This window comes from Hemitrygon akajei, chromosome 8 (assembly GCF_048418815.1).
Source record: "Hemitrygon akajei chromosome 8, sHemAka1.3, whole genome shotgun sequence".
Classification (NCBI taxonomy): Eukaryota; Metazoa; Chordata; class Chondrichthyes; order Myliobatiformes; family Dasyatidae; genus Hemitrygon; species Hemitrygon akajei.
Genome location: NC_133131.1, coordinates 3971201 through 3993809, shown reverse-complemented (window position 1 = coordinate 3993809; position 22609 = coordinate 3971201). Strand labels below are relative to the sequence as shown.

Here is a 22609-nt window from a genome sequence, read left to right as displayed (position 1 = left end):
TACACCTCTGTCAAATCACTTCTCAATCTCCTACACTCCAGGGGAAAAGTCTTAACCTATTCAATCTTTCCCATAAGTCAGGTCCTCAAGTCCCAGCAACATCCTTACAAGTTTTCTCAGTATTCCTCCAATCTTATTGTTACCTTTCCTGTAGGTGGGTGACCAAAGCTGCACACAATACTCCGAATTAAATCTCACCAATGTCTTATACAACTTCAACACAGTAACCCGTCTCCGTTACTCAATACTCTGATTGATGAAAGCCAACGTGCCAAAGGCTTTTTTTATGACCCTGTCAATTTCTGATGAAACTTCCAAGGAATTTTGGACCTGTATTCCCAGATCCCTCGTTCTCCCTTTAATTGTGTTAATCCTGGGATGGGAGTTTACATTCCGCACTGAGGACTGGCGATACTAAATAATGCAGCACAGAATTCAGCGCTGGAATTCACTGGTTTAATCAGGTAACAGTTATTAACATTGAACTTGCGTGATAATCTTTCACATTGATTTAAAACAGAAGTAAAAGCCATTTATGTTCTGAGGTAGTTGTGGCCCATTTCCAACAAGCTTGGTCATTCACCCCAAAATCTCCAGGCCTGTAAACCCCAACAAACCCTGAACCCACATACCCCAACAAACCCTGGGTCCACACACCCCAACAAACCCTGCACAGACCCCAACAAACCCTGGGTCCACACACCCCAACAAACCCTGCACAGACCCCAACAAACCCTGGGTCCACACACCCCAACAACCCCTGAACCCACATACCCCAACAAACCCTGGGTCCACACACCCCAACAAACCCTGGGTCCACACACCCCAACAAACCCTGGGCCCACACAGCCCAATAAACCCTGAACCCACACACCCCAACGAACCCTGCACAGACCCCAACAAACACTGAACCCACACAGCCCAACAAACCCTGGGCCCACACACCCCAACAAACCCTGAACCCACACAGCCCAAAATTTCTGGGCCCGTACACCCCATTGAAACCTGAACCCACACACCCCAACGAACCCTACACAGACCCCAACAAACCCTGGGTCCACACACCCCAAAATCTCTGGGCCCATACACCCCATTGAAACCTGAACCCACATACCCCAACAAACCCTGGGCCCATACACCCCAACAACCCCTGAACCCACACAGCCCAACAAACCCTGGGTCCACATTCCCCAACAAAGCCTGGGCACACACACCCCAACGAACCCTACACAGACCCCAACAACCCCTGAACCCACACACCCCAACAACCCCTGAACCCACACAGTCCAACAAACCCTGGGCCCACACACCCCAACGAACCCTACACAGACCCCAACAAACCCTGGGCCCACACACCCCAAAATCTCTGGGCCCATACACCCCATTGAAACCTGAACCCACATACCCCAACAAACCCTGGGCCCACACACCCCAACGAACCCTACACAGACCCCAACAAACCCTGGGTCCACATACCCCAACAAACCCTGGGCCCATACACCCCATTGAAATCTGAACCTACATACCCTAACAAAGCCTGGGCCCACACACCCCAACAAACTCTGGGCCCACACACCCCAACAAATTCCATCATTCATTCCCAGAGCCCTGGACTCACACACAAACAGAGAGACTCTGCCAGTTGCCAGTGTCACCCATCTCGCACTGGCTAAAGCACCAGTGCCTGTCCCAAATGAGTGTGTGCTCAGTCGTCCCAGAGCCGTGTGTGTCCCATCACCTGTCTCCCACCCCTAACTCTGAACAAACAGAAACACCCGTGTCTGTGCACTGGGACAGGATCATCCCCCGCAGACAGCTCTAGGCAGTGATTATCCTGCCCTGCCCCTCTGCCGACCCTAATGATACCTTTGTAAAACATTCCTTGTGCAGAACCAACTATCAACTGACGCCGGCTCTCCACAACGTACCATTAGGAAATGTCTGAGTGACAATCCGTTCTATGTCCATAATCACATAAAGGTCAGTCCTCAAGCAACAGCTCAACCCTGAGTGTAGCCAGATAACCAACCGGGGTTAATGAGTGATCTAGGTAACTTGCTGGGGTTAGTGAATGACTCAGGTAACCAGTCAGGGTTAGTAAATGATCCAGCTTACCAGCCAGCGTTAATGAATGAACCAGCTAACCAGCCAGGGTGAGTTCTCTGGACATTGGGAGGAAACCACAGAACCTGGAGAAAACCCATGCGTCACGGAGAGAGCGGACAAACTCCCTACGGACAGCAGTGGGGATTAAACCTAACCGCTACACAACCATGCCATGAATATCAAAGTGAATCAGCAGTAAGATCACATGAGCAGAGATTATCGGCCTAATTAACCCTTTCCTTCAGCTGAGTTCATAGTGATCCCTCCATTTCCCCGTTGCTCTGTCGTGAGTCACATCTCAGATCGGGGCCCGGAACTGCGGCTCTAGGAGGTAAGCCCACACGGAGCTGTAGGGGTGGACGAGCTGGGTGGGCTGCTCCTTGCTGTCCACGATAGGCTTGCCCTCGTTGGCCCACTTCACCAGCCCGCCCTCCAGGTTGTAGATCCTCTGCGAGTTGCCGAGACCCTCGCCCGTCTCACGGGCAAGGAATTTCCCTAGGCCCTGGACCAGCTTGGAGGAGCGGTAGCCCACTGTGCAGTAACAGACCACGTCCCTTTCCGCCTGGCTGTCTGTGGAGGACAGCAAGGGTGATGCTGAGGGGTTGTCCAAGGGTACAAAGCTCACCCTCATTCCATTGCACAGTCCCTGAACTGTGACGAATTCTCCAACCACCCCACTTGAACTCCCGACTGCGCAATACCCCACCTCAACTCCAGACCACCAACCACCCCACCTCAACCCCAGACCAACAACCACCCCACCTCAATCCCAGGCCACCAACCACCCCACCTCAACCCCACGCCACCAACCACCCCACCTCAACTGATGACCACCAACCACCCCACCTCAACACCAGACCACCAACCACCCCACCTCAACCCCAGACCACCAACCACCCCACCTCAACTGATGACCACCAACCACCCCACCTCAACACCAGACCACCAACCACCCCACCTCAAACCCCAGACCACCGACCACCCCACCTCAACTGATGACCACCAACCACCCCACCTCAACACCAGACCACCAACCACCCCACCTCAACTCCAGACCACCAACCATCCCACCTCAACTCCAGACCACCAACCACCCCACCTCAACCCCAGGCCACCAACCACCCCAACTCAACTCCAGACCACCAACCACCCCACCTCAACTGCTGACCACCAACCACCCCACCTCAACCCCAGGCCACCAACCACCCCACCTCAACCCCAGGCCACCAACCACCCCACCTCAACCCAGGCCACCAACCACCCCATCTCAACTCCAGACCACCAACCACCCCACCTCAACCCCAGACCACCAACCACCCCACCTCAACTGATGACCACCAACCACCCCACCTCAACCCCAGGCCACCAACCACCCCACCTCAACTCCAGGCCACCAACCACCCCACCTCAACCCCAGACCACCAACCACCCCACCTCAACTGATGAACACCAACCACCCCACCTCAACTCCAGACCACCAACCACCCCACCTCAACCCCAGACCACCAACCACCCCACCTCAACTGATGACCACCAACCACCCCACCTCAACTGATGACCACCAACCACCCCACCTCAACTCCAGACCACCAACCACCCCACCTCAACCCCAGACCACCAACCACCCCACCTCAACCCCAGGCCACCAACCACCCCACCTCAACCCCGACCACCAACCACCCCACCTCAACCCCAGACCACCTCAACTCCAGACCACCAACCACCCCACCTCAACTGATGACCACCAACCACCCCACCTCAACCCCAGACCGCCAACCACCCCACCTCAACACCAGACCACCAACCACCCCACCTCAACCCCAGGCCACCAACCACCCCACCTCAACTCCAGGCCACCAACCACCCCACCTCAACCCCAGGCCACCAACCACCCCACCTCAACTGATGACCACCAACCACCCCACCTCAACTCCCGACCACCAACCACCCCACCTCAACCCCAGGCCACCAACCACCCCACCTCAACTGATGACCACCAACCACCCCACCTCAACTCCCGACCACCAACCACCCCACCTCAACTGATGACCACCAACCACCCCACCTCAACTCCAGACCACCAACCACCCCACCTCAACTGATGACCACCAACCACCCCACCTCAACCCCAGACCACCAACCACCCCACCTCAACACCAGACCACCAACCACCCCACCTCAACACCAGACCACCAACCACCCCACCTCAACTGATGACCACCAACCACCCCACCTCAACACCAGACCACCAACCACCCCACCTAAACTGATGACCACCAACCACCCCACCTCAACACCAGACCACCAACCATCCCACCTCAACCCCAGACCACCAACCACCCCACCTCAACACCAGACCACCAACCACCCCACCTCAACTGATGACCACCAACCACCCCACCTCAACTGATGACCACCAACCACTCCACCTCAACTCCAGACCACCAACCACCCCACCTCAACTCCAGACCATCAACCACCCCACCTCAACCCCAGGCCACCAACCACCCCAGCTCAACCCCAGGCCACCAACCACCCCACCTCAACTCCAGGCCACCAACCACCCCACCTCAACTGATGACCACCAACCACCCCACCTCAACACCAGACCACCAACCACCCCACCTCAACTGATGACCACCAACCACCCCACCTCAACTCCAGACCATCAACCACCCCACCTCAACCCCAGGCCACCAACCACCCCAGCTCAACCCCAGGCCACCAACCACCCCACCTCAACTCCAGGCCACCAACCACCCCACCTCAACTGATGACCACCAACCACCCCACCTCAACACCAGACCACCAACCACCCCACCTCAACCCCAGGCCACCAACCACCCCACCTCAACTGATGACCACCAACCAGCCCACCTCAACCCCAGGCCACCAACCACCCAATCTCAACCCCAGGCCACCAACCACCCCACCTCAACTCCAGGCCACCAACCACCCCACCTCAACCCCAGGCCACCAACCACCCCACCTCAACCCCAGGCCACTAACCACCCCACCTCAACTGATGACCACCAACCACCCCACCTCAACCCCAGGCCACCAACCACCCCACCTCAACTCCAGACCACCAACCACCCCACCTCAACTGATGACCACCAACCACCCCACCTCAACACCAGACCAACAACCACCCCACCTCAACCCCAGGCCACCAACCACCCCACCTCAACTCCAGACCACCAACCACCCCACCTCAACCCCAGACCACCAACCACCCCACCTCAACCCCAGACCATCAACCACCCCACCTCAACCCCAGACCACCAACCACCCCTCCTCAACTCCAGACCACCAACCACCCCACCTCAACACCAGACCACCAACCACCCTACCTCAACCCCAGACCACCAACCACCCCACCTCAACCCCAGGCCACCAACCACCCCACCTCAACACCAGACCACCAACCTCCCTACCTCAACCCCAGACCACCAAACACCCCACCTCAACACCAGACCACCAACCACCCTACCTCAACCCCAGACCACCAAACACCCCACCTCAACCCCAGGCCACCAACCACCCCTCCTCAACTCCAGACCACCAACCACCCCACTTCAACACCAGACCACCAACCAACCCTCCTCAACTCCAGACCACCAACCACTCTACCTCAACACCAGACCACCAACCACCCCACCTCAACCCCAGGCCACCAACCACCCCAACTCAACACCAGACCACCAACCACCCTACCTCAACCCCAGACCACCAACCACCCCACCTCAACCCCAGACCACCAACCACCCCACCTCAACCCCAGGCCACCAACCACCCCACCTCAACTCCAGACCACCAACCACCCCACCTCAACACCAGACCACCTCAACACCAGTCCACCAACCACCCCACCTCAACCCCAGACCACCAACCACCCCACCTCAACCCCAGGCCACCAACCACCCCACCTCAACTCCAGACCACCAACCACCCCACCTCAACCCCAGGCCACCAACCAACCCACCTCAACCCCAGACCACCAACCACCCCACCTCAACCCCAGGCCACCAACCACCCCACCTCAACTCCAGACCACACAATACCCCAACTCAACACCAGGCCACACAGATTCCTCCCGTACTCCTCATAAACCACCTCTTCGCCCTCACCCACTGCCAAGTATCCCTTCCCCACTCAACAACTCTCCACTCCACCTCCATTCGCCCCTCGCTACCTCCCTCATCTCACCTCCTCTCCATCTCCCCTCTCCCCCCCATACTCATGCCAACATAACACTCCCTCACCATCCTTCTAACTCCACTCCCTACCGCTCAGCCCAAACACCTACCCGCTGCCCCCCATCCACTCCCCAACTGACTCCCAGTCACTCACTGGGACCTCCCCCCCCCCCCCCCCCACAATCCTCTGGTCAACCCACCTGAATTGGACTCAAGGAAGAAGAGGTGAGGTTAGAGATGGAGAGTGAATGAGGGAGAGGAGTGATGGTGAGCAGAGGAGGAGGGGAGCGAGGTGGAAGGGATGAGAGAGAGGAGGGGTAGATAAAAGGGTAGGGGATAGAGATGAGGGAGAGGTAGGTCACATGGAGATGAGAGAGAGGAGGGGGCAGATGAAGGAGGGGATAGTGATGAGGGAGAGGTAAGTGAGGTGGAAGGGGAAGGTGAGGAAGGTTGGGGTGAGGCATTTAGATGGAGGGAAAGGGGAAGGATGATATTCAAGAGAGGGAGAGGATCAGGTCCCTGGTGGTCCCTACCTGCCAGGCCCAGCTCTTTCACCACCTTCTCCATGTCGGTGGTCTCTGGGTCAATGCGAATGGCTCCCTCCAAGTGACTGACTTCATATTCGGCCGGACTGCGAACGTCCTGCAACGAGTGGAATAGGAATCATGTTTGATGTATTATCCTTGGCCTGGGAGTGTCTGATGGGACGGTGTGGAGGGAGATTCACTCTGAGTCTGACCCCGGGAGTGTGTGATGGGACGGTGTGGAGGGAGATTCACTCTGAGTCTGACCCCGGGAGTGTCTGATGGGACGGTGTGGAGGGAGATTCACTCTGTGTCTGACCCCGGGAGTGTGTGATGGGACGGTGTGGAGGGAGGTTCACTCTGTGTCTGACCCCGGGAGTGTGTGATGGGACTGTGTGGAGGGAGTTTCACTCTGTGTCTGACCCCGGGAGTGTGTGATGGGACGGTGTGGAGGGAGTTTCACTCTGTGTCTGACCCCGGGAGTGTGTGATGGGACGGTGTGGAGGGAGATTCACTCTGTGTCTGACCCCCGGAGTGTGTGATGGGACGTGTGGAGGGAGATTCACTCTGTGTCTGACCCCGGGAGTGTGTGATGGGACGGTGTGGAGGGAGATTCACTCTGTGTCTGACCCCGGGAGTATGTGATGGGACGGTGTGGAGGGAGATTCACTCTGAGTCTGACCCCGGGAGTATGTGATGGGACGGTGTGGAGGGAGTTTCACTCTGTGTCTGATCCCGGGAGTGTGTGATGGGACGGTGTGGAGGGAGATTCACTCTGAGTCTGACCCCGGGAGTGTGTGATGGGACGGTGTGGAGGGAGTTACATTCTGTGTCTGACCCCGGAAGTGTGTGATGGGACGGTGTGGAGGGAGTTTCACTCTGTGTCTGACCCCGGAAGTGTGTGATGGGACGGTGTGGAGGGAGTTACATTCTGTGTCTGACCCCGGGAGTGTGTGATGGGACGGTGTGGAGGGAGTTTCACTCTGTGTCTGACCCCGGGAGTGTGTGATGGGACGGTGTGGAGGGAGCTTCACTCTGTGTCTGACACCGGGAGTGTATGATGGGACAGTGTGGAGGGAGTTTCATTCTGTGTCTGACCCCGGGAGTGTGTGATGGGACGGTGTGGAGGGAGTTTCACTCTGTGTCTGACCCCGGGAGTGTGTGATGGGACGGTGTGGAGGGAGTTTCACTCTGTGTCTGACCCCGGGAGTGTGTGATGGGACGGTGTGGAGGGAGTTTCACTCTGTGTCTGACCCCGGGAGTGTGTGATGGGACGTGTGGAGGGAGTTTCACTCTGTATCTGACCCCGGGAGTGTGTGATGGACGGTGTGGAGGGAGATTCACTCTGTATCTGACCCCGGGAGTGTGTGACGGGACAGTGTGGAGGGAGCTTCACACTGCCTGACCCCAGTATGGGACTGTGTGGAGAGAACCTCACTCTGTGTCAGACCTCAGGAGTGTGTGATAGGATGAGGCGGAGGGAGCCTAACGTTGTGTCTGACACTGGGAATGTGTGACCAGACACTATAGAGAGAGCATCACTCTATCAGTGTTACAAAGTGTTTGGTGAGGTGACTCTGGTATCAGGAATATTGGGTATTTGGTGGGGTCTCACCCAACATCAGTGGAAAACGCTGCTTGCATTTACCCCATCTAGACTCCTCAATTTTGAATATCTCTGTAAATCTCCCCTCATTCTCCTACTCTCCAGGGAATAACATCCTAACCCATTCAACCTTTCTCTTTAACTTGGGTCTTTAAGTCCCAGCAACATCCTTGTAAATTTTCTCTCAGACCCTTCACCAAGTAACTTTTGCCCAAGGAAGTGGTCAAGATGGGTCCAATTGTAACATTTAAGAGGTTCATGGAGGATTATGGGGCAGAACACAAGGAACTGGAATCAGCTGTGGCCAGTTTTGACCAGTTGGGCCAAAGGGCCTGTATTACCTTTACAATATTGTAAGGCTTAGATAGACTGGATGTGGAGAGAATGTTTTCTGTAGTGGGGGAGTTTAGGATAATGGGGCAGAGCCTCACAATAGGAGGTCTTTCCTTTAAAACAGAGATGAGGAGGAATTTATTTTCTCAGAGGGTGATGAATTTATGGAATTCATTGTGTCAGAGAGCAGAAGAGGCCAAATCATTGAGTATATTTTAAGCAGAGGTTGACAGGTTCTTGATTAGTCAGCAGTTCAAAAGTTATTGAAAGAAGACTGGAGAATGTGTTGCGAGGAATATTAAATCAGCCATGATGGAAGGCGGAGCAGACTCGATGGGCTGAATGGCCTAATTCTGCTCCTATGTCTTCTGGTCTACTTTCTCAATGATATCTGCCTGTCTGGCCCAGTAAACACATTTATCCAGTTATTCCAGCCGCTCCCATATTCCCAGCAATCTCCAGCGAGAATCCGGCAGCTACGGGAAGGAGGAGAAGGAATTGCCGACAGCCTCTCACCAGCAGCAACACCTGTCTGCGGCCCGGTTTCAGCCGCTCCTGCAGGTCGTTGGACTCGAGGTCCTGCACTGACCGAAAGCTGGTACGAATCCACCAGATGACAGGGTTCATCCTCAATGCTGGAGGCGATCTGCAGCCCGCTGGGGTTCACAATGATCCGGGGTCTGCCGAAAGAACCTGTTAGAACACAGGAAAGCGGGTGTCAGGAAGAGCAGTTATCCAGAAGAAACAGCTCACCGAGAGGTGAACCAGGAGGGGACAGAGACGGGCCAGTGAACACCACTGTAGGGGTCTTCCATTGTAGGGGACAGAATCACCAGCCCTCAGGCAGACGGGTGAGGGGCCACCAGTCCTCCCTACGACAGGGGGCAGCATCACAGTAGTCTGGCAGACAAGGGGGGGGGGAGCATCTCCGGTCCTCCCGCAGACAGGGGGCGGCAGCACCGGTCCTCCCGAAGACAAGAGGCGGCAGCACCGGTCTTCGGGCAGTCAGGGGGCCATACCGGCGGTCCTCTAGCCCTGAGGCGATATCGCGCCGTTTCCCCTCCATTCCGGTGGGGGGCAGTGTCTGCTTGTTTTCGTCACTTCCTTCGATTGCTTGTGGAGACGGTGGACGCGCTGAGGCCGGGGGCTCATTCCTCGTCTGTTGTGTCGATTACATCGATTAACGTGCGGAGAATCATACCTGTGAGCACTGACTATTAGTGTTGGGGACGCGAAACGGCCTCTTCTGGTTTATGTCCGTGGCGTAACGAAGGGAGAATGGCGGCGGCCCCGAATACTTTGGAGACTGGTAAGGGGAAGGCGGAAGGTGTTCGTTACGTGACCGGCTGCGCCAATCGCCGGGTGGCTCAGAGGGGCGGAAGTTGGAGGTTCGAGCAAATGCGCGGGGCGGAAGTTAGGGTCCGGTTGTCGGAGGTCGCTGTTTTACTCTCTCCCCACCCAGTGCTGCTGTGGTTTGGGGGACTGACCCGAGCCATTCGGGCCCTTTCCATAGGGTGAGAAGAGACAGTTCGGCCCTTGAGCTTTCTCTACTATCTAAGCAGCTCCGACTTGGCTATCTGGTTCCAGCACTGTGGCGAATTGTCTAACAATGTTTTGACCTCAAAATATATGATCTTCTTTTGACCTGGCATTTTCCATTGCTTACTTATTAAATTAATTTTACAATTAATTCAACTCTCTGGTCCACTGGGTGTGTCCTGGATGAAACAGCCTCTTGGCCCAATCCCTCCTTTCCAGCATTCGCTCTTTAATCTTGCTGATACAGATCCACGTGATGTATAAGTAACTCATCCTTTTATCAGGTAAAGGGGGAAGCCTGTTTAAATCTGTCTCCCTCCTATTAGCCTGCAACCCAATCTCTCTCTCTCAGGTTCAGCACACGAAATGCAAGAGGAACTCAGCAAGTCAGGCTGCATCTATGGAAATGAACAAACAGTCGAAGTTTTAGGCTGAGTCCCTTCTTCAGGACCAGAAAGGAAGGGGGAAGAATAAAAAGGTGGGGGTAGGGAAAGGTGGTAGGTGAAATCAGGTGGGTGGGAAAGGTCAAGGGCTGGAGAGGAAAGGAGAAGCCTGGGGCAATGTGCTAGGTTAGTAAGGAGCAGGGGTATATTGAGAAGGGAGATTAGTAGGGAGGGACAAATGGACAAGGAACCATGGGGGGAGCAACCTCTGTGGGAAGTGGGGGGGGGCAAAGATGAGTATGGTGGTAGGATCCTGTTGAAGATGGCAGAAGTTGCAGAGAATGATTTGTTGAATGTGGAGGCATGGGGTGGTAGATGAGGACAAAAGGCAGCAGGAAATGGGGGAGATGCTGGTGAGGGCAGCATCAAAGATGGGGGAAGGGAAATCCTACTCTTTGGAGAAAGAGGGCATCTGTGATGTACTGAAAAGGAAAGCATCCTGTGCAGCGGATATGAAGGAGCTGAGAAAGAGGAATTGCATTTTTACAGTGGACAGGGTGGGAAGAGTCAAGATAACTGCGAATCAGTAGGTTTATAAAAGATGTCAGCTGACAGTTTGTCGATAGAGGTGGAGACAGATATCAAAAAAAGGGAGAGAGATGACAGAAATGGACCGAGTGAATTTAAGGGCAGGGTGGCATTTGGAGGCAAAATTGATGAAATTGACAAACTCAGCATGGGTGTGTGAAGCGGCACCAATGCAAATGTCACTCCACTCTGTAAGGAAGGAAATTATAGACCAGTTAGCCTGACCTCAGTGGCTGTTGAAGTCGATTGTTAAGGATGAAGTTATGGAGTACTCGGTGACACAAGACAAGATAGGACAAAATCAGCACGGTTTCTTTAAGGGTAAATCTTGCCTGATGGGCCTGTTGGAATTCTTTGAGGAGATTACAAGTAGGATAGATAAAGGGTAGGATAGATACAGTGGATGTTGTATACTTGGATTTTCAGAAGGCCTTTGACAAGATGCCACACATGAGGCTGCTTAACAAGTTAAGCCCATGGTATGATAGGAGAGTTGCTAGCATGGTTAGAGCATTGACTGATTGGTAGAAGGCAGCGAGTGGAAATAATAGAATCCTTTTCTGGTTGGCTGCCAGTGGCTAGGAGTGTTCCGCAGGGGTCGGTGTTGGAACCATTTATTTTTATGCTAGTACATGAATGATTTAGATGATGGAATAGTTGGCTTTGTTGACAAGTTTGCAGATGATACAAAGATTGGTGGAGGGGCAGGTAGTGTTGAGGAAACAGGTAGGATGCAGAAGGACAGACAGATTAGGAGAATGGGTAAGAAAGTGGCAGATGATATACAGTGTTGGAAAATGCATGGTCATGCACTTTGGTAGAAGAAATAAATGTGTAGACTATTTTCTAATTGAGGAGAAAATCCAAAAATCTGAGATGCAAAGGGACTTGGGAGTCCTTGTGCAGAACACCCTAAGAATTAACTTGCAATAAGAGTTGGTGGTGAGGAAGGCAAATGCAATGTTAGCATTCATTTTAGGTAGTCTAGAATATAAAGTCAGGGATGTGATGCTGAGGCTTCATAAGGCGCTGGTGAGGCCTCACCTTGAGTATTGTGACCAGTTTTGGGCTTCTCATCTTAGAAGAGATGTGCTGACATTGGAGTGGGTCCAGAGGAGGTTCACAAGGATGATTCCAGGAATGAAAGGGTTATCATGTGAAGAACGTTTGATTGCTACCTGTGCCATGCACCAGTGAGGGTAGAAACGGGATGCTTTGGTAAATTAATGCATGGCTGAGAAGCTGGTGCATGGGGCAGGGCTTCAGGTTCTTGAATCATTGGGATCTCTTCTGGGGGGGCGGGGTATGACCTGTTCAAAAGTGATGGGTTGCACCTAAACCAGAGGGGGACCAATATTCTCGTGGGAAGTTTGTTAGAGCTGTTGGGGAGGGTTTAAACTAATTTGGCAGGATGTGGGAACTGGAGTGAAGGGACTCGGGATAGAACGGATGGTAAAAAAAGTAAAGATAGCATGCAGTCAGACTGTCAGGAAGGGCAGGCAGATGAGAGGACATAATTGCAGCCAGCAGGGTGAGTATCAGTGCATTAGATAGATAGATAGATACTTTATTCATCCCCATGGGGAAATTCAACCTTTTTTAGGGATGCAGAATCAAAAAGGGTAGCAATTACACCACTGGAAGTGTTATATTGTCAACAGTTTTGGGCTCCTCATCTAAGAAAAGATGTGCAGGCATTGGAGAGGGTCCAGAGGAAGTTCACAAGGGTGATTCTGGGAATGAAATGTTAATCATATGAAGAACGTTTGATAGCTCTGGGTCTGTACTTGCAGGAATTTAGAAGGATGAAGGGGATCTCATTGAAACCTTTTGAATATTGAAAGGCCTAGGTAAAGTAAATGTGGAAAGGATGTTTCCCATGGTGGGCGGAGTTTAGGACAAGAGAGGACAACATCTGGATGGGGGGGGCAAAGAAATTCCTTTAGCCAGGGGGTGGTGAATTTGTGGAATTTGTTACCACAGCCAGGTTTAAGCTCTGTATTTAAAGCAGAGCTTGATAGGTTCTTGATTGGACATGGCATCAAAGGTTATGAGGAGAAGGCTGGGGAGTGGGGCTGAGGAGGGGATAAAAGGATCAGCCATGATTAAATGGGGGAGCAGGCTCGATGGGCCAAATGGCCTAATTTGCTCCTATGTCTTATGGTCTAAATTGGGCAATTACAATAGGTCATTGCTCAAAACGACGAGATCGCTGTGCTGTTCCAGTCTCAGCAAAACAAATATCTACAATACACGCTTTACGATGTAATTAAAAATAAAATTTCCATATTTACATGCAGCAAGTGACTGCAGTAGTCCGTAACACTGAAAGGCCATCGGCAAGCAGGGGTGTGGTGTCATTCAGCTGCACATCCCATCCTCGGGAAGAAGCTGTGTTCAGTCTTACTGTCTTGGATAAGATGTTTCTGTATCTCCCACCGGATTGAACAGGCATTAGCACAGCAGCCTGCGAGCTGGAATGAGATTGGAGGCAGGGGGAGGGAACCAGGGCACGTGGGGAAATCCACCCAGTCAGAGGAGAACATGCAAACTCCACACAGACAGCACTGGAAGTCCGGGTTCAACCCGGGTTTTGGAGCTGGAAGGCAGAAAGATTAATTGCCTTGTGGTGAGTGTTTATTGTGTAACCCTTCCTATAGAAGATACCAGTTCCCTTATTTCCTCATCTCTCATGTGGTTCGATCATTGGTCTGTGTTGGCCCTAGCACATCCTTAAATGTGTTGGTTGTTAACACAAACGACGCATTTCTCTGTATCCTTCAATATTTCAATCTTTGGTTTGGTTTACCCCCCCCCCCCCCCCCCCCACCCCACTGTAGTTTTGTACATTATGTGCTGTTTCCATGACCATGATTGTTCTGGGCAAATTTTTCTACAGGAGTGGTTTGCCATTGCCTTCTTCTGGCCAGTGTCTTTACAAGACAGGTGACTCCAGCCATTATCAATACTCGTCAGAGATTGTCTGCCTGGTGTCAGTGGTTGCATAACTGGGACTTGTGATCTGCACCGGCTGCTCATACAACCATCCACCACCTGATCCCGTGGCTTCACGTGACCGTGATCAGTGGGGGGGTGGCTAAGCAGGAGCTACACCTTGCCCAAGGGTGACCTGTAGACTAGCGGAGGGAAGGAGCACCCTACTCCTCCTTTGGTAGAGACGTATCTCTACCCTGCCACTCAATATTTCAATGTACTGGTGATAATTAAATCTGTAAAGGGATATTTTCAAGACTTGTGCTTATTTATCACACAGACATCGAGATGTTCAGTGAAAGGAATCTTTGGGGTTAACAACCAAAATAGCCAGGCGGGTGCAGAGAGCAGCCTGCAGGTGTCGCCACAGACTCTGCTGTCAAATTAATTGTTCCTTTATGCTCACTGAATCCACGTCACTCATAATTTTATATATTTCGACAAAGTATCTTTTTAGTCCTCTGTTCCAAAGAAATTATCGCCATCCTTATCGGCCTTTCCTCGTGCTGTACAATTTTCCAGTCCACAAAAGAAAGAATTAAAAGTTCAAAATCAGTTTATTGCCAGAGTGCTTCAATGTCACCATATATATAACCCTGAGATTCATTTTCTCGTGGGTAATCACAGTAAATCCAAGAAACAGAATAGAATCAATAAAAGACCCCCCCCCAACCAATGTGCAAAACACAACGAACTGCACAATTGCAGAAGAATATATAAATAAATAAGCAATACATTTCGAGAAATTAAGATGAAAAGTCCTTGAAAGTGAATCCATAAGTTGTGGGAACATTTCAATGATGGGGCAAGTGAAGATGAATGAGGTTATCCCCTTTGGTTGAAGAGCCTGGTGGTTGAGGGGATATAACTGTTCCTGAACCTTGTGGTGAGTCCTAAGACTGCTGTACCTTCTTCCTGATAGCAGCAGCGTGAAGAGAGCTTGTCCTGTGTGGTGGGGTCTCTGATGATGGATGCTCCATATTGATGTGTTCATTTGTGGGAAGGACTTTAGCAGTGGTTATCTGGGTCAATCAGATTTCTGGCGATTTTCCTGTTGAAGACCACTTCCTTTTCGACTTCATCAGTTTGGAACGTGTGGCAGCAATTTGCACACTATAAGATCTCGTCAACAGCAAAGCAAGAATGCTTAGAATTTCTCAGTTGGTGTTATTCAAGGGTAAACTGTGGTATGAATATTGGACTCCACTGGATGTTTTCCCCAAATAATACCCTGGGAGTTTTATATCCAGACTCTTCATCGGGTTTATACTCACTAACAAGTGTCAAGCAATGTGTTGTTCTGCAGCAGTGGTACAGTACAATATGTAATAAGTTACTAAATTAGAATACAAAACAAGATCAGAATAGTGAGCAGGTGTTCGTGGACTGTTCGGGAATCTGATGGTGGAGGGAAAGGAGCTGTTTCTAAAACATTGAGTGTGTGTCTCAGTCTCATCCTTGAGGGTAGGAATGAGAAAAGGGCGTGTCCTAGGTGATGGGGTCATAACGATGGGTGCCGCCTGTTGAGAATGTCTTCGATGGTGGGAGGCTCGCGTGCCCGCTGGAGCTGGGTTTTCTGCAGCTTTTTCCAAACCTGGGCATCGGAGCCTCCGTACCAGACAGTAGTGCAAACCGGCCAGAACACTCTTCATAGTACCTGCAGAAATCTGCTAGAGTCTTTGGTCCTACAAGGTTTCCTCAACCTCCTCATGAAGTATAGCTGCTGACTTGCCTTCTTTGTGATTGCATCAATGTGTTGTGCCCAGGATGGATCTTCAGAGATGTTGGCACCCAGAAAATGTTCATCCTTTCCACTGCTGATCCCTCGATGAACACTGGGGTGTGTCCCCTCCACTTCCCCTTCCTGAATTCCTTAGTGTTGCTAATGCTGAGCACAAAGCTGTTGTTGCGACACCGCTCAACCAGCCAACGTGTCTCACTCCTGTGTGCAACTCCACTGTTGGGGGGCACATTAGCACAACACTCCAGAGTACAGGTACTGGTGACCCAGGTTCAGTTCCTGCCACTGTCTGTACGGAGCTTGTGCATTCTCTCTGTGACTGCATAGGTTTCCTCCGGGTGCTCCGGTTTCCTCCCACACTGCAAAAGTGGTTGGCAGGTTAATTGGTCGTTGTAAGTTGTCCCGTGATTAGGCCAGGGTTAAGCTGTGCGCTGTGGTTCAAAGACCTGGAAGGGCCCACTCCTCACTGTATCTAATAAATAAATTATGCCTCAGATGGCATCTCAGCACTGCAGCTCTCCCTCGGTCACTGCCGGCTTGGATTTCCCGCTGAAACGGTCACTGCCGGTTGGATTTCCCACTCAGACGGTCACTGCCGGCTTGGATTTCCCACTCAGACGGTCACTGCCAGCTTGAATTTCCTGCTGAAACGGTCACTGCCGGTTGGATTTCCCGCTGAAACGGTCACTGCCGGTTGGATTTCCCACTCAGACGGTCACTGCCAGCTTGAATTTCCTGCTGAAACAGTTACTGCCGGCTTGGATTTAACGCTCAAACAGTCATTAAGTTGTTTGTGAGATCTTGCTACATGTGAATTAGCTCCCACAACAGTGGCATTTCTCCTCTTCTTCAGGATTAGGAAGCCCTGGGTTAGTGCCAACCATTAGCCTTGCATTTGCTTTAATTGTCCCCACATTCCCATCAAATTCACCCAGACTCTGCCATTAACCCAGCTGGAGGGTAAATTGCAGTGGTCAATTAACCCAGAAGCCCACACGTTTTTGGGATGAGGGATGAAAAATACCCACGCGTTCATGGAGAGAACATGAACTCCATACGTACAGCAGCAGGTGTCAGGAGCAGGTCCCTGAGGTTGTGGGGCAAGGTGCAGGTGGATCCCCAGGAAGATTTACTGGGAGGTGGAGAGGAGGTTTCAACTACTGGGGGTGGGTGGCATAGAGGCAGATACATTAAAGACATTTAAGAGACTCTTAGATGGGCATATGGATGATGGAAAAATGGAGGACTGTGTGGGAGGGAGGGGTTAGATTGATCTTAGAGTAAGTAAAAACGTCGTGGGCCAAAGGGCCTGTACTCTGCTGTACTGTCCTATGTTCTGTGAAATGGTGTTTGATAATCACACCTCATCAGTATTTGAATAGTGAGAATTAACCTGTGTTTTCCACCATTTCCCTCCCCCCCCCCCCCCCCCCCCCCCCGGTTATCTGTCATCAGAGGAGCAGGCAAAGCTACGTTTCCAGGTGGAGCTGGAGTTCGTTCAGTGTCTGGCAAACCCAAACTACCTGAACTGTGAGTATCCTCAGCAGCTGCTGGAGTCACCGATCCCAGGAACAGTCACAGCCAGGCTGCGACTGGATTCAGATGGAGGCTCGGACTGGGGAGGTGGTGTAGGATATCAGAATCTGGTTTATTTTCACTGACATATGATGTGATATTTTGGCAGCAGTACAGTGCAATACATAAAAAACACCATAAATTACAAAGGCTGAATAACTAGTTTGTGTTCATGGGTTCACGGACCATTCAGAAATCTGATGGTGAAGGGGAAGAAGCTGTTCCTGAATCGATGGGTGTGTATCATCAGGCTCCTGTATGAGAAGAGGGCCAGTCCTGGTTTTTGCTTTTTCCTTCAGAAGGAAGCTGACTAAATTCTAGCGACGGGCTTTCACAGTTAAGTCAGAATCATAGGTTCAAAGTCAAAGTACACTTATTATCAAAGTATATGTAGCATCTAACCGTGAGATTCAACTTTCCACAATCAGCCATGAAACAAAGAACCCATTCAAAGAAAACATCAAACACCCATCGCGCAAAAAAAGAACAAATCGAGCAAAATACACACAAGATATGAAACATCAAAACCTTGAAACAGCCTAGGAATGTTCAGTTCAGCTGAGCGCTGTGTTGTTTGTTAACTACAGGCTACAGAGCCAGTCTATCCCGATGAAAGTCGTACAAATTAGCAATTAGAAAAGGAGAGACCGGAAACACATCATAAGATGAACTACAGAGTCCAGTCCACTCAGCACAATGATATCATGTGATTGGCATGTCATGAAATATGTTGTTTTGCAACTGCAGTAAATTGCAATACAGAAAAAAACTAAAAATTACAATGAAATATATATAAATTAAATTAATTGTGCAAAAAGAGAGTAAAAGAAAGAAAAAAAAAGTGAGGTAGTGTACATGGGTTTGTTGTCCATTCAGAAATCTGATGGTGGAGAGGAAGAAGCGGTTCCCAAAGCGTTGAGCGTGGGCCTTTCATCCTTGATGGTGCTAATGAGAAGAGGGCTTGTCCTGGGTGCTGAGGGTTCTTAGGGATGGCTGCTGCCTTCTTGAGGCATCACCTTTTGAAGATGTCCTTAATGCTGGGAAGGGTTGTGCCCGTGATGGAGCAGTTTCAGTCTAGAATCCTCTGCAGCTCATTCCGATCCTGTGCATTGGAGCCTCCAAATCAGACTGTGGTGCAATGAGTCAGAATGCCTTCCACTGTATATCTACAGAGATTTGTAAGGGTCTTTGGTAACATACCAAATCTCCTCAAACTCCTAGTGAAGCATAGCCACTGTTGTGTCTTCTTCATGATTGCATCAATGTCCGATAGATCCTCTGAGATGTTGATGCCCAGGTACTTGAAACTACTCACCCTTTCCACCCCTGACCCCTCAGTGAGGGCCGGTGCGTGTTCACCTTCCTCAAGTCAGCAATCAATTCCTTGTTTTTGCTGATGTTGAGTGCAAGGTTGTTGCTGTCACACTCAACCAGCTGGTCTGTCTGACTCCTGTACGCTTCTCTTTGGCATTTGAGTTTGACCGACAACACGGTGTGATGGGTGAATGGGAGGGTCTCAGAGAGGGACCCCGGTGGTTCACTGGGCGATACAGGAGTGCTTGCTGGGTGTGAACAGTGGTAAGGACCGTGGTGGGTGGTCGAGAGTAACTCCTGTAAGGGATTGTTGGAGGGATGGCAATGCAGAGGGACAGATAGGGGAATGGCATAAAAGAGTGGTGGGAGTTGGGGGATGTGGCTGAGGGATTAGAGAGCCAGCACTGGTTACGGAGGTGTGCCTTGGTGTGGGATGTCCCAGGTCTATTGGTATTGTTGTCTGGGTAGCCTTGTCACTGGCATCTGATAAAGTTATTTTGTCTTGGTGCCACAGTCCTGGCGCAGCGAGGCTACTTCAGAGACCGCACCTTCGTCAATTATTTCAAGTACCTGCTGTACTGGAAGGAGCCGGAGTACGCCAAGTACCTGAAGTAAGTGCCCCAGCCAGGGTGGGAGTCGGGTTTAATATCACTGGGTATAATGTAAATGTGCTGTTTTACAGCAGCACTACAGAACGATGTAATGTAAGTTCGAGTAAAATTAGATAACTTGAGGCACCACCTTTTTCACCTTGCATTGCCCTGGGAATTTCATTGGAATAAGAAGTTAGTGCTCATGGATTCTGATGACAGAGGAAAAGAAACTAGAGATACAGCATGGTAACAAATGGTGAAAGGCCCAGAAAGAGCGGATATGGAGAGGATATTTCCTCTAGTGGGGAGTCTACGACCAGAGGACGCAGATAAAGCAGATATGGAGGGGACGTTTCCTATGGTGGGGGGAGTCTAGGACCAGAGGACACAGATAGAGTGGGTGTGGAGAGGATGATTCCTATAGTGGGGGAGTCTAGGACCAGAGGGCACAGATAGAGTGGATGAGTCTGGACCAGAGGACACAGATAGAGTGGGTGTGGAGAGGATGTTTCCTATAGTGGGGAGAGTCTAGGACGAGAGGACACAGATAGAGTGGATGTGGAGAGGATGTTTCCTATAGTGGGGGAGTCTAGGATCAGAAGACACAGATAGAGTGGATGTGGAGAGGATGTTTCCTATAGTGGGGGAGTCTAGGACCAGAGGACACAGATAGAGTGGGTGTGGAGAGGATGTTTCCTATAGTGGGGGAGTCTAGGATCAGAAGACACAGACAGAGTGGATGTGGAGAGGATGTTTCCTATAGTGGGGAGAGTCTAGGACCAGAGGACACAGACAGAGTGGATGTGGAGAGGATGTTTCCTATAGTGGGGGAGTCTAGGATCAGAGGACACATTTAGAGCGGATATGGAAAGGATGTTTTTTATAGTAGGGGAAAGTAGGATCAGAGGACACAGGCTCAAAATTGGAGGGACGGCCATTTAGAACAGATGAGGAATTTCTTTAGCCAGAGGGCAGTGAATCTGTGGAATTCATTGCCACAGACAGCTGTGAAGGTCATATCATTGGGTATATTAAAGCAGAGGTTGATGGGTTCTTGATTAGTCAGGGTGTCAAAATTACGGGGAGAAGGCAGGAGAATGGGGCTAAGATGGATGATCGATCAGTCACGATGAAATACCAGAGTTGATGGGTCGAGTGAGCTAATTCTGTTCCTGTGTATTATTGTAATAGCCCTTTCTGGCCCAACGAGCCCACACTGCCCAGTTACATCCATGTGACCAATGAAGCTACTAACCGGTAGGGTCTGTCACTGGACTGTGGGAGGAAAGCCAGGCGGTTACGAGGAGAATGTACAGACTCCTTACAGACAGCGGCAGGAATCGAACCCGGGTCACTGGCGCTGTAATAGTGTTGCGCTAACCACTACACCACTGTGCCGTTCACAAGTGTGTGTCTTCAGGCTCCTGTACCTCCTCTCCAATGATAGTAATGAGAAGAGGACATGTCCTGGGTGGTGAGGGTCCTTAGTGATGAATCCGCCTTCTTTACTCACTGAATTATTCTTCAGATTCATTTGTTTGTTACATGTACATGGAAGCACAATGTGAAGTGTGGTGTTTGTGTCGAGAGTGTGCTGGCGGCAGTCTACAATTGCTGCCACACATTCTGGTGCCAATATAGTATGTCCACAAGGTTCAGCAGAACAACACCAAAACAAGGCCCTTTCCCACCCTCCTAACCACTCACACAGACAGGCCTCCAACCCCAGGATTCTTGACCTGGTGTTATCTTGATTAGCCAAGGCATCAAAGGGTATAGGGATAAGGCAGGGGAGTGGGGATGACTGGAAGAATCGGATCAGCCCATAATTGAATGGCAGACTCGATGGGCCAAATGGCCTACTTCTGCTCCTATATCTTATGGTCTCACAGACGCACAGACATCGGGCCTCCAACTTCCAGACATGCCGACCCAGGGGCTTCGACATTCTGGCCTTAACCTCCCGACTCACCGGTCTTCAACCTGCAGTATCAGCCCCAGGGCTCGTTGATCGCAGGACTTTGAACTCCGACCCTTGCTGACCTGGGGTGTGGGGTCACCGGCCCTCGTGTTCCTCTTGCTAGTTCTCTCACTCTCTGTCTCTTGCCCTGCAGATACCCGCAGTGCCTGCACATGCTGGAGCTGCTGCAGTACGAGCACTTCCGCAAGGAGCTGGTGAACGCGCAGTGTGCCAAGTTCATCGATGAGCAGCAGCTGCTCCACTGGCAGCACTACTCCCGGAAGCGGGTCCGGCTGCAGCAAGCCCTGGCTGAACAGCAGCAGCAGAACAACGCATCTGGCAAGTGAGGGTGAAAATTCACACAAAGACTTTCTCCTGGCACACCTGGGGCAGGGAGGACCCCGCCCTTGGAGATTTGTTTTATGAACTGTTCAGAGGTGAAGCGATTGAATGAGAACAATGTGCTCCAGTCTGCAGCTCTGTACTCTTCACCATCAGCTCGAGTCAATGCTGAGAGTTTCTGTCAGTGGGACAGAACACAACTCTCTCTGGACGTTACCCAGTTGAAAACCCAGAAATGTTGGTCATTTGTAGAAGGAACTAGCGCAATATACAGTAAGACCGTGTTACTAGATTTGAGTGTGTTCTGAAGGGTCTACACCCAGCCAAAACTTTAACCTTCCTGTCCAATCCAGCAGTCCTGGTGTACAGTACTGGTGGGGAGGGGTCCATCACTGTGTAACACTGGGGTACGGTACCGGTGGGGACGGGTCCGTCACTGTGTAACACCAGGGTACGGTACCGGAGGGGACGGGTCTGTCACTGTATCACACCGGGGTACGGTACCGGTGGGGATGGGTCTGTCACTGTGTAACACCGGGGTACGGTACCGGTGGGGACGGGTCTGTCACTGTATCACACTGGGGTACGGTACCGGTGGGGACGGGTCTGTCACTGTATCACACCGGGGTATGGTACCCGTGGGGACGGGTCTGTTACTGTAAAACACCGGGGTACGGTACCAGTGGGGACAGATCTGTCACTGTATAACATTGGGGTACGGTACCGGTGGGGACGGGTCTGTCACTGGTGACACCGGGGTACGGTACCGGTGGGGACGGGTCTGTCACTGTATCACACCGGGGTATGGTACC

At 51.5% G+C, this 22609-nt stretch overlaps 2 protein-coding genes across 2 annotated transcripts; one reads left to right on the top strand and one right to left on the bottom strand.

The window, feature by feature from the left end:
• Positions 1 to 442: 442 nt before the first annotated feature.
• On the bottom strand, positions 443 to 10101 carry LOC140731564 (sulfurtransferase Alvin_2599-like). The gene is made up of 4 exons (XM_073053082.1): positions 9970 to 10101; positions 9285 to 9461; positions 6839 to 6947; positions 443 to 2676 (listed from the first exon to the last, which is right to left on the bottom strand). The coding sequence occupies exons 2-4, from the start codon at positions 9393 to 9395 to the stop codon at positions 2405 to 2407; spliced, it is 492 nt and encodes a 163-aa protein (XP_072909183.1). The 5' UTR covers positions 9396 to 9461; positions 9970 to 10101; the 3' UTR covers positions 443 to 2404.
• med31 (mediator complex subunit 31) lies at positions 9939 to 22081 on the top strand. Its single transcript, XM_073053083.1, has 4 exons — positions 9939 to 10077; positions 17469 to 17543; positions 19417 to 19513; positions 21610 to 22081. The coding sequence occupies exons 1-4, from the start codon at positions 10047 to 10049 to the stop codon at positions 21800 to 21802; spliced, it is 396 nt and encodes a 131-aa protein (XP_072909184.1). The 5' UTR covers positions 9939 to 10046; the 3' UTR covers positions 21803 to 22081.
• Positions 22082 to 22609: the final 528 nt, after the last annotated feature.

Coding starts and splice junctions, on each gene's coding strand:
- LOC140731564 (XM_073053082.1), bottom strand. CDS start 9,395: ATGAACCCTGTCATCTGGTGGATTCGTACCAGCTTTCGGTCAGTGCAG. Junction 6,948..9,284: donor GCAGACAGGTGTTGCTGCTG/GTGAGAGGCTGT, acceptor CACTCGTTGCAG/GACGTTCGCAGTCCGGCCGA. Junction 2,677..6,838: donor GAAAGAGCTGGGCCTGGCAG/GTAGGGACCACC, acceptor TGTCCTCCACAG/ACAGCCAGGCGGAAAGGGAC.
- med31 (XM_073053083.1), top strand. CDS start 10,047: ATGGCGGCGGCCCCGAATACTTTGGAGACTG. Junction 10,078..17,468: donor CCCGAATACTTTGGAGACTG/GTAAGGGGAAGG, acceptor ATCTGTCATCAG/AGGAGCAGGCAAAGCTACGT. Junction 19,514..21,609: donor GAGTACGCCAAGTACCTGAA/GTAAGTGCCCCA, acceptor CTTGCCCTGCAG/ATACCCGCAGTGCCTGCACA.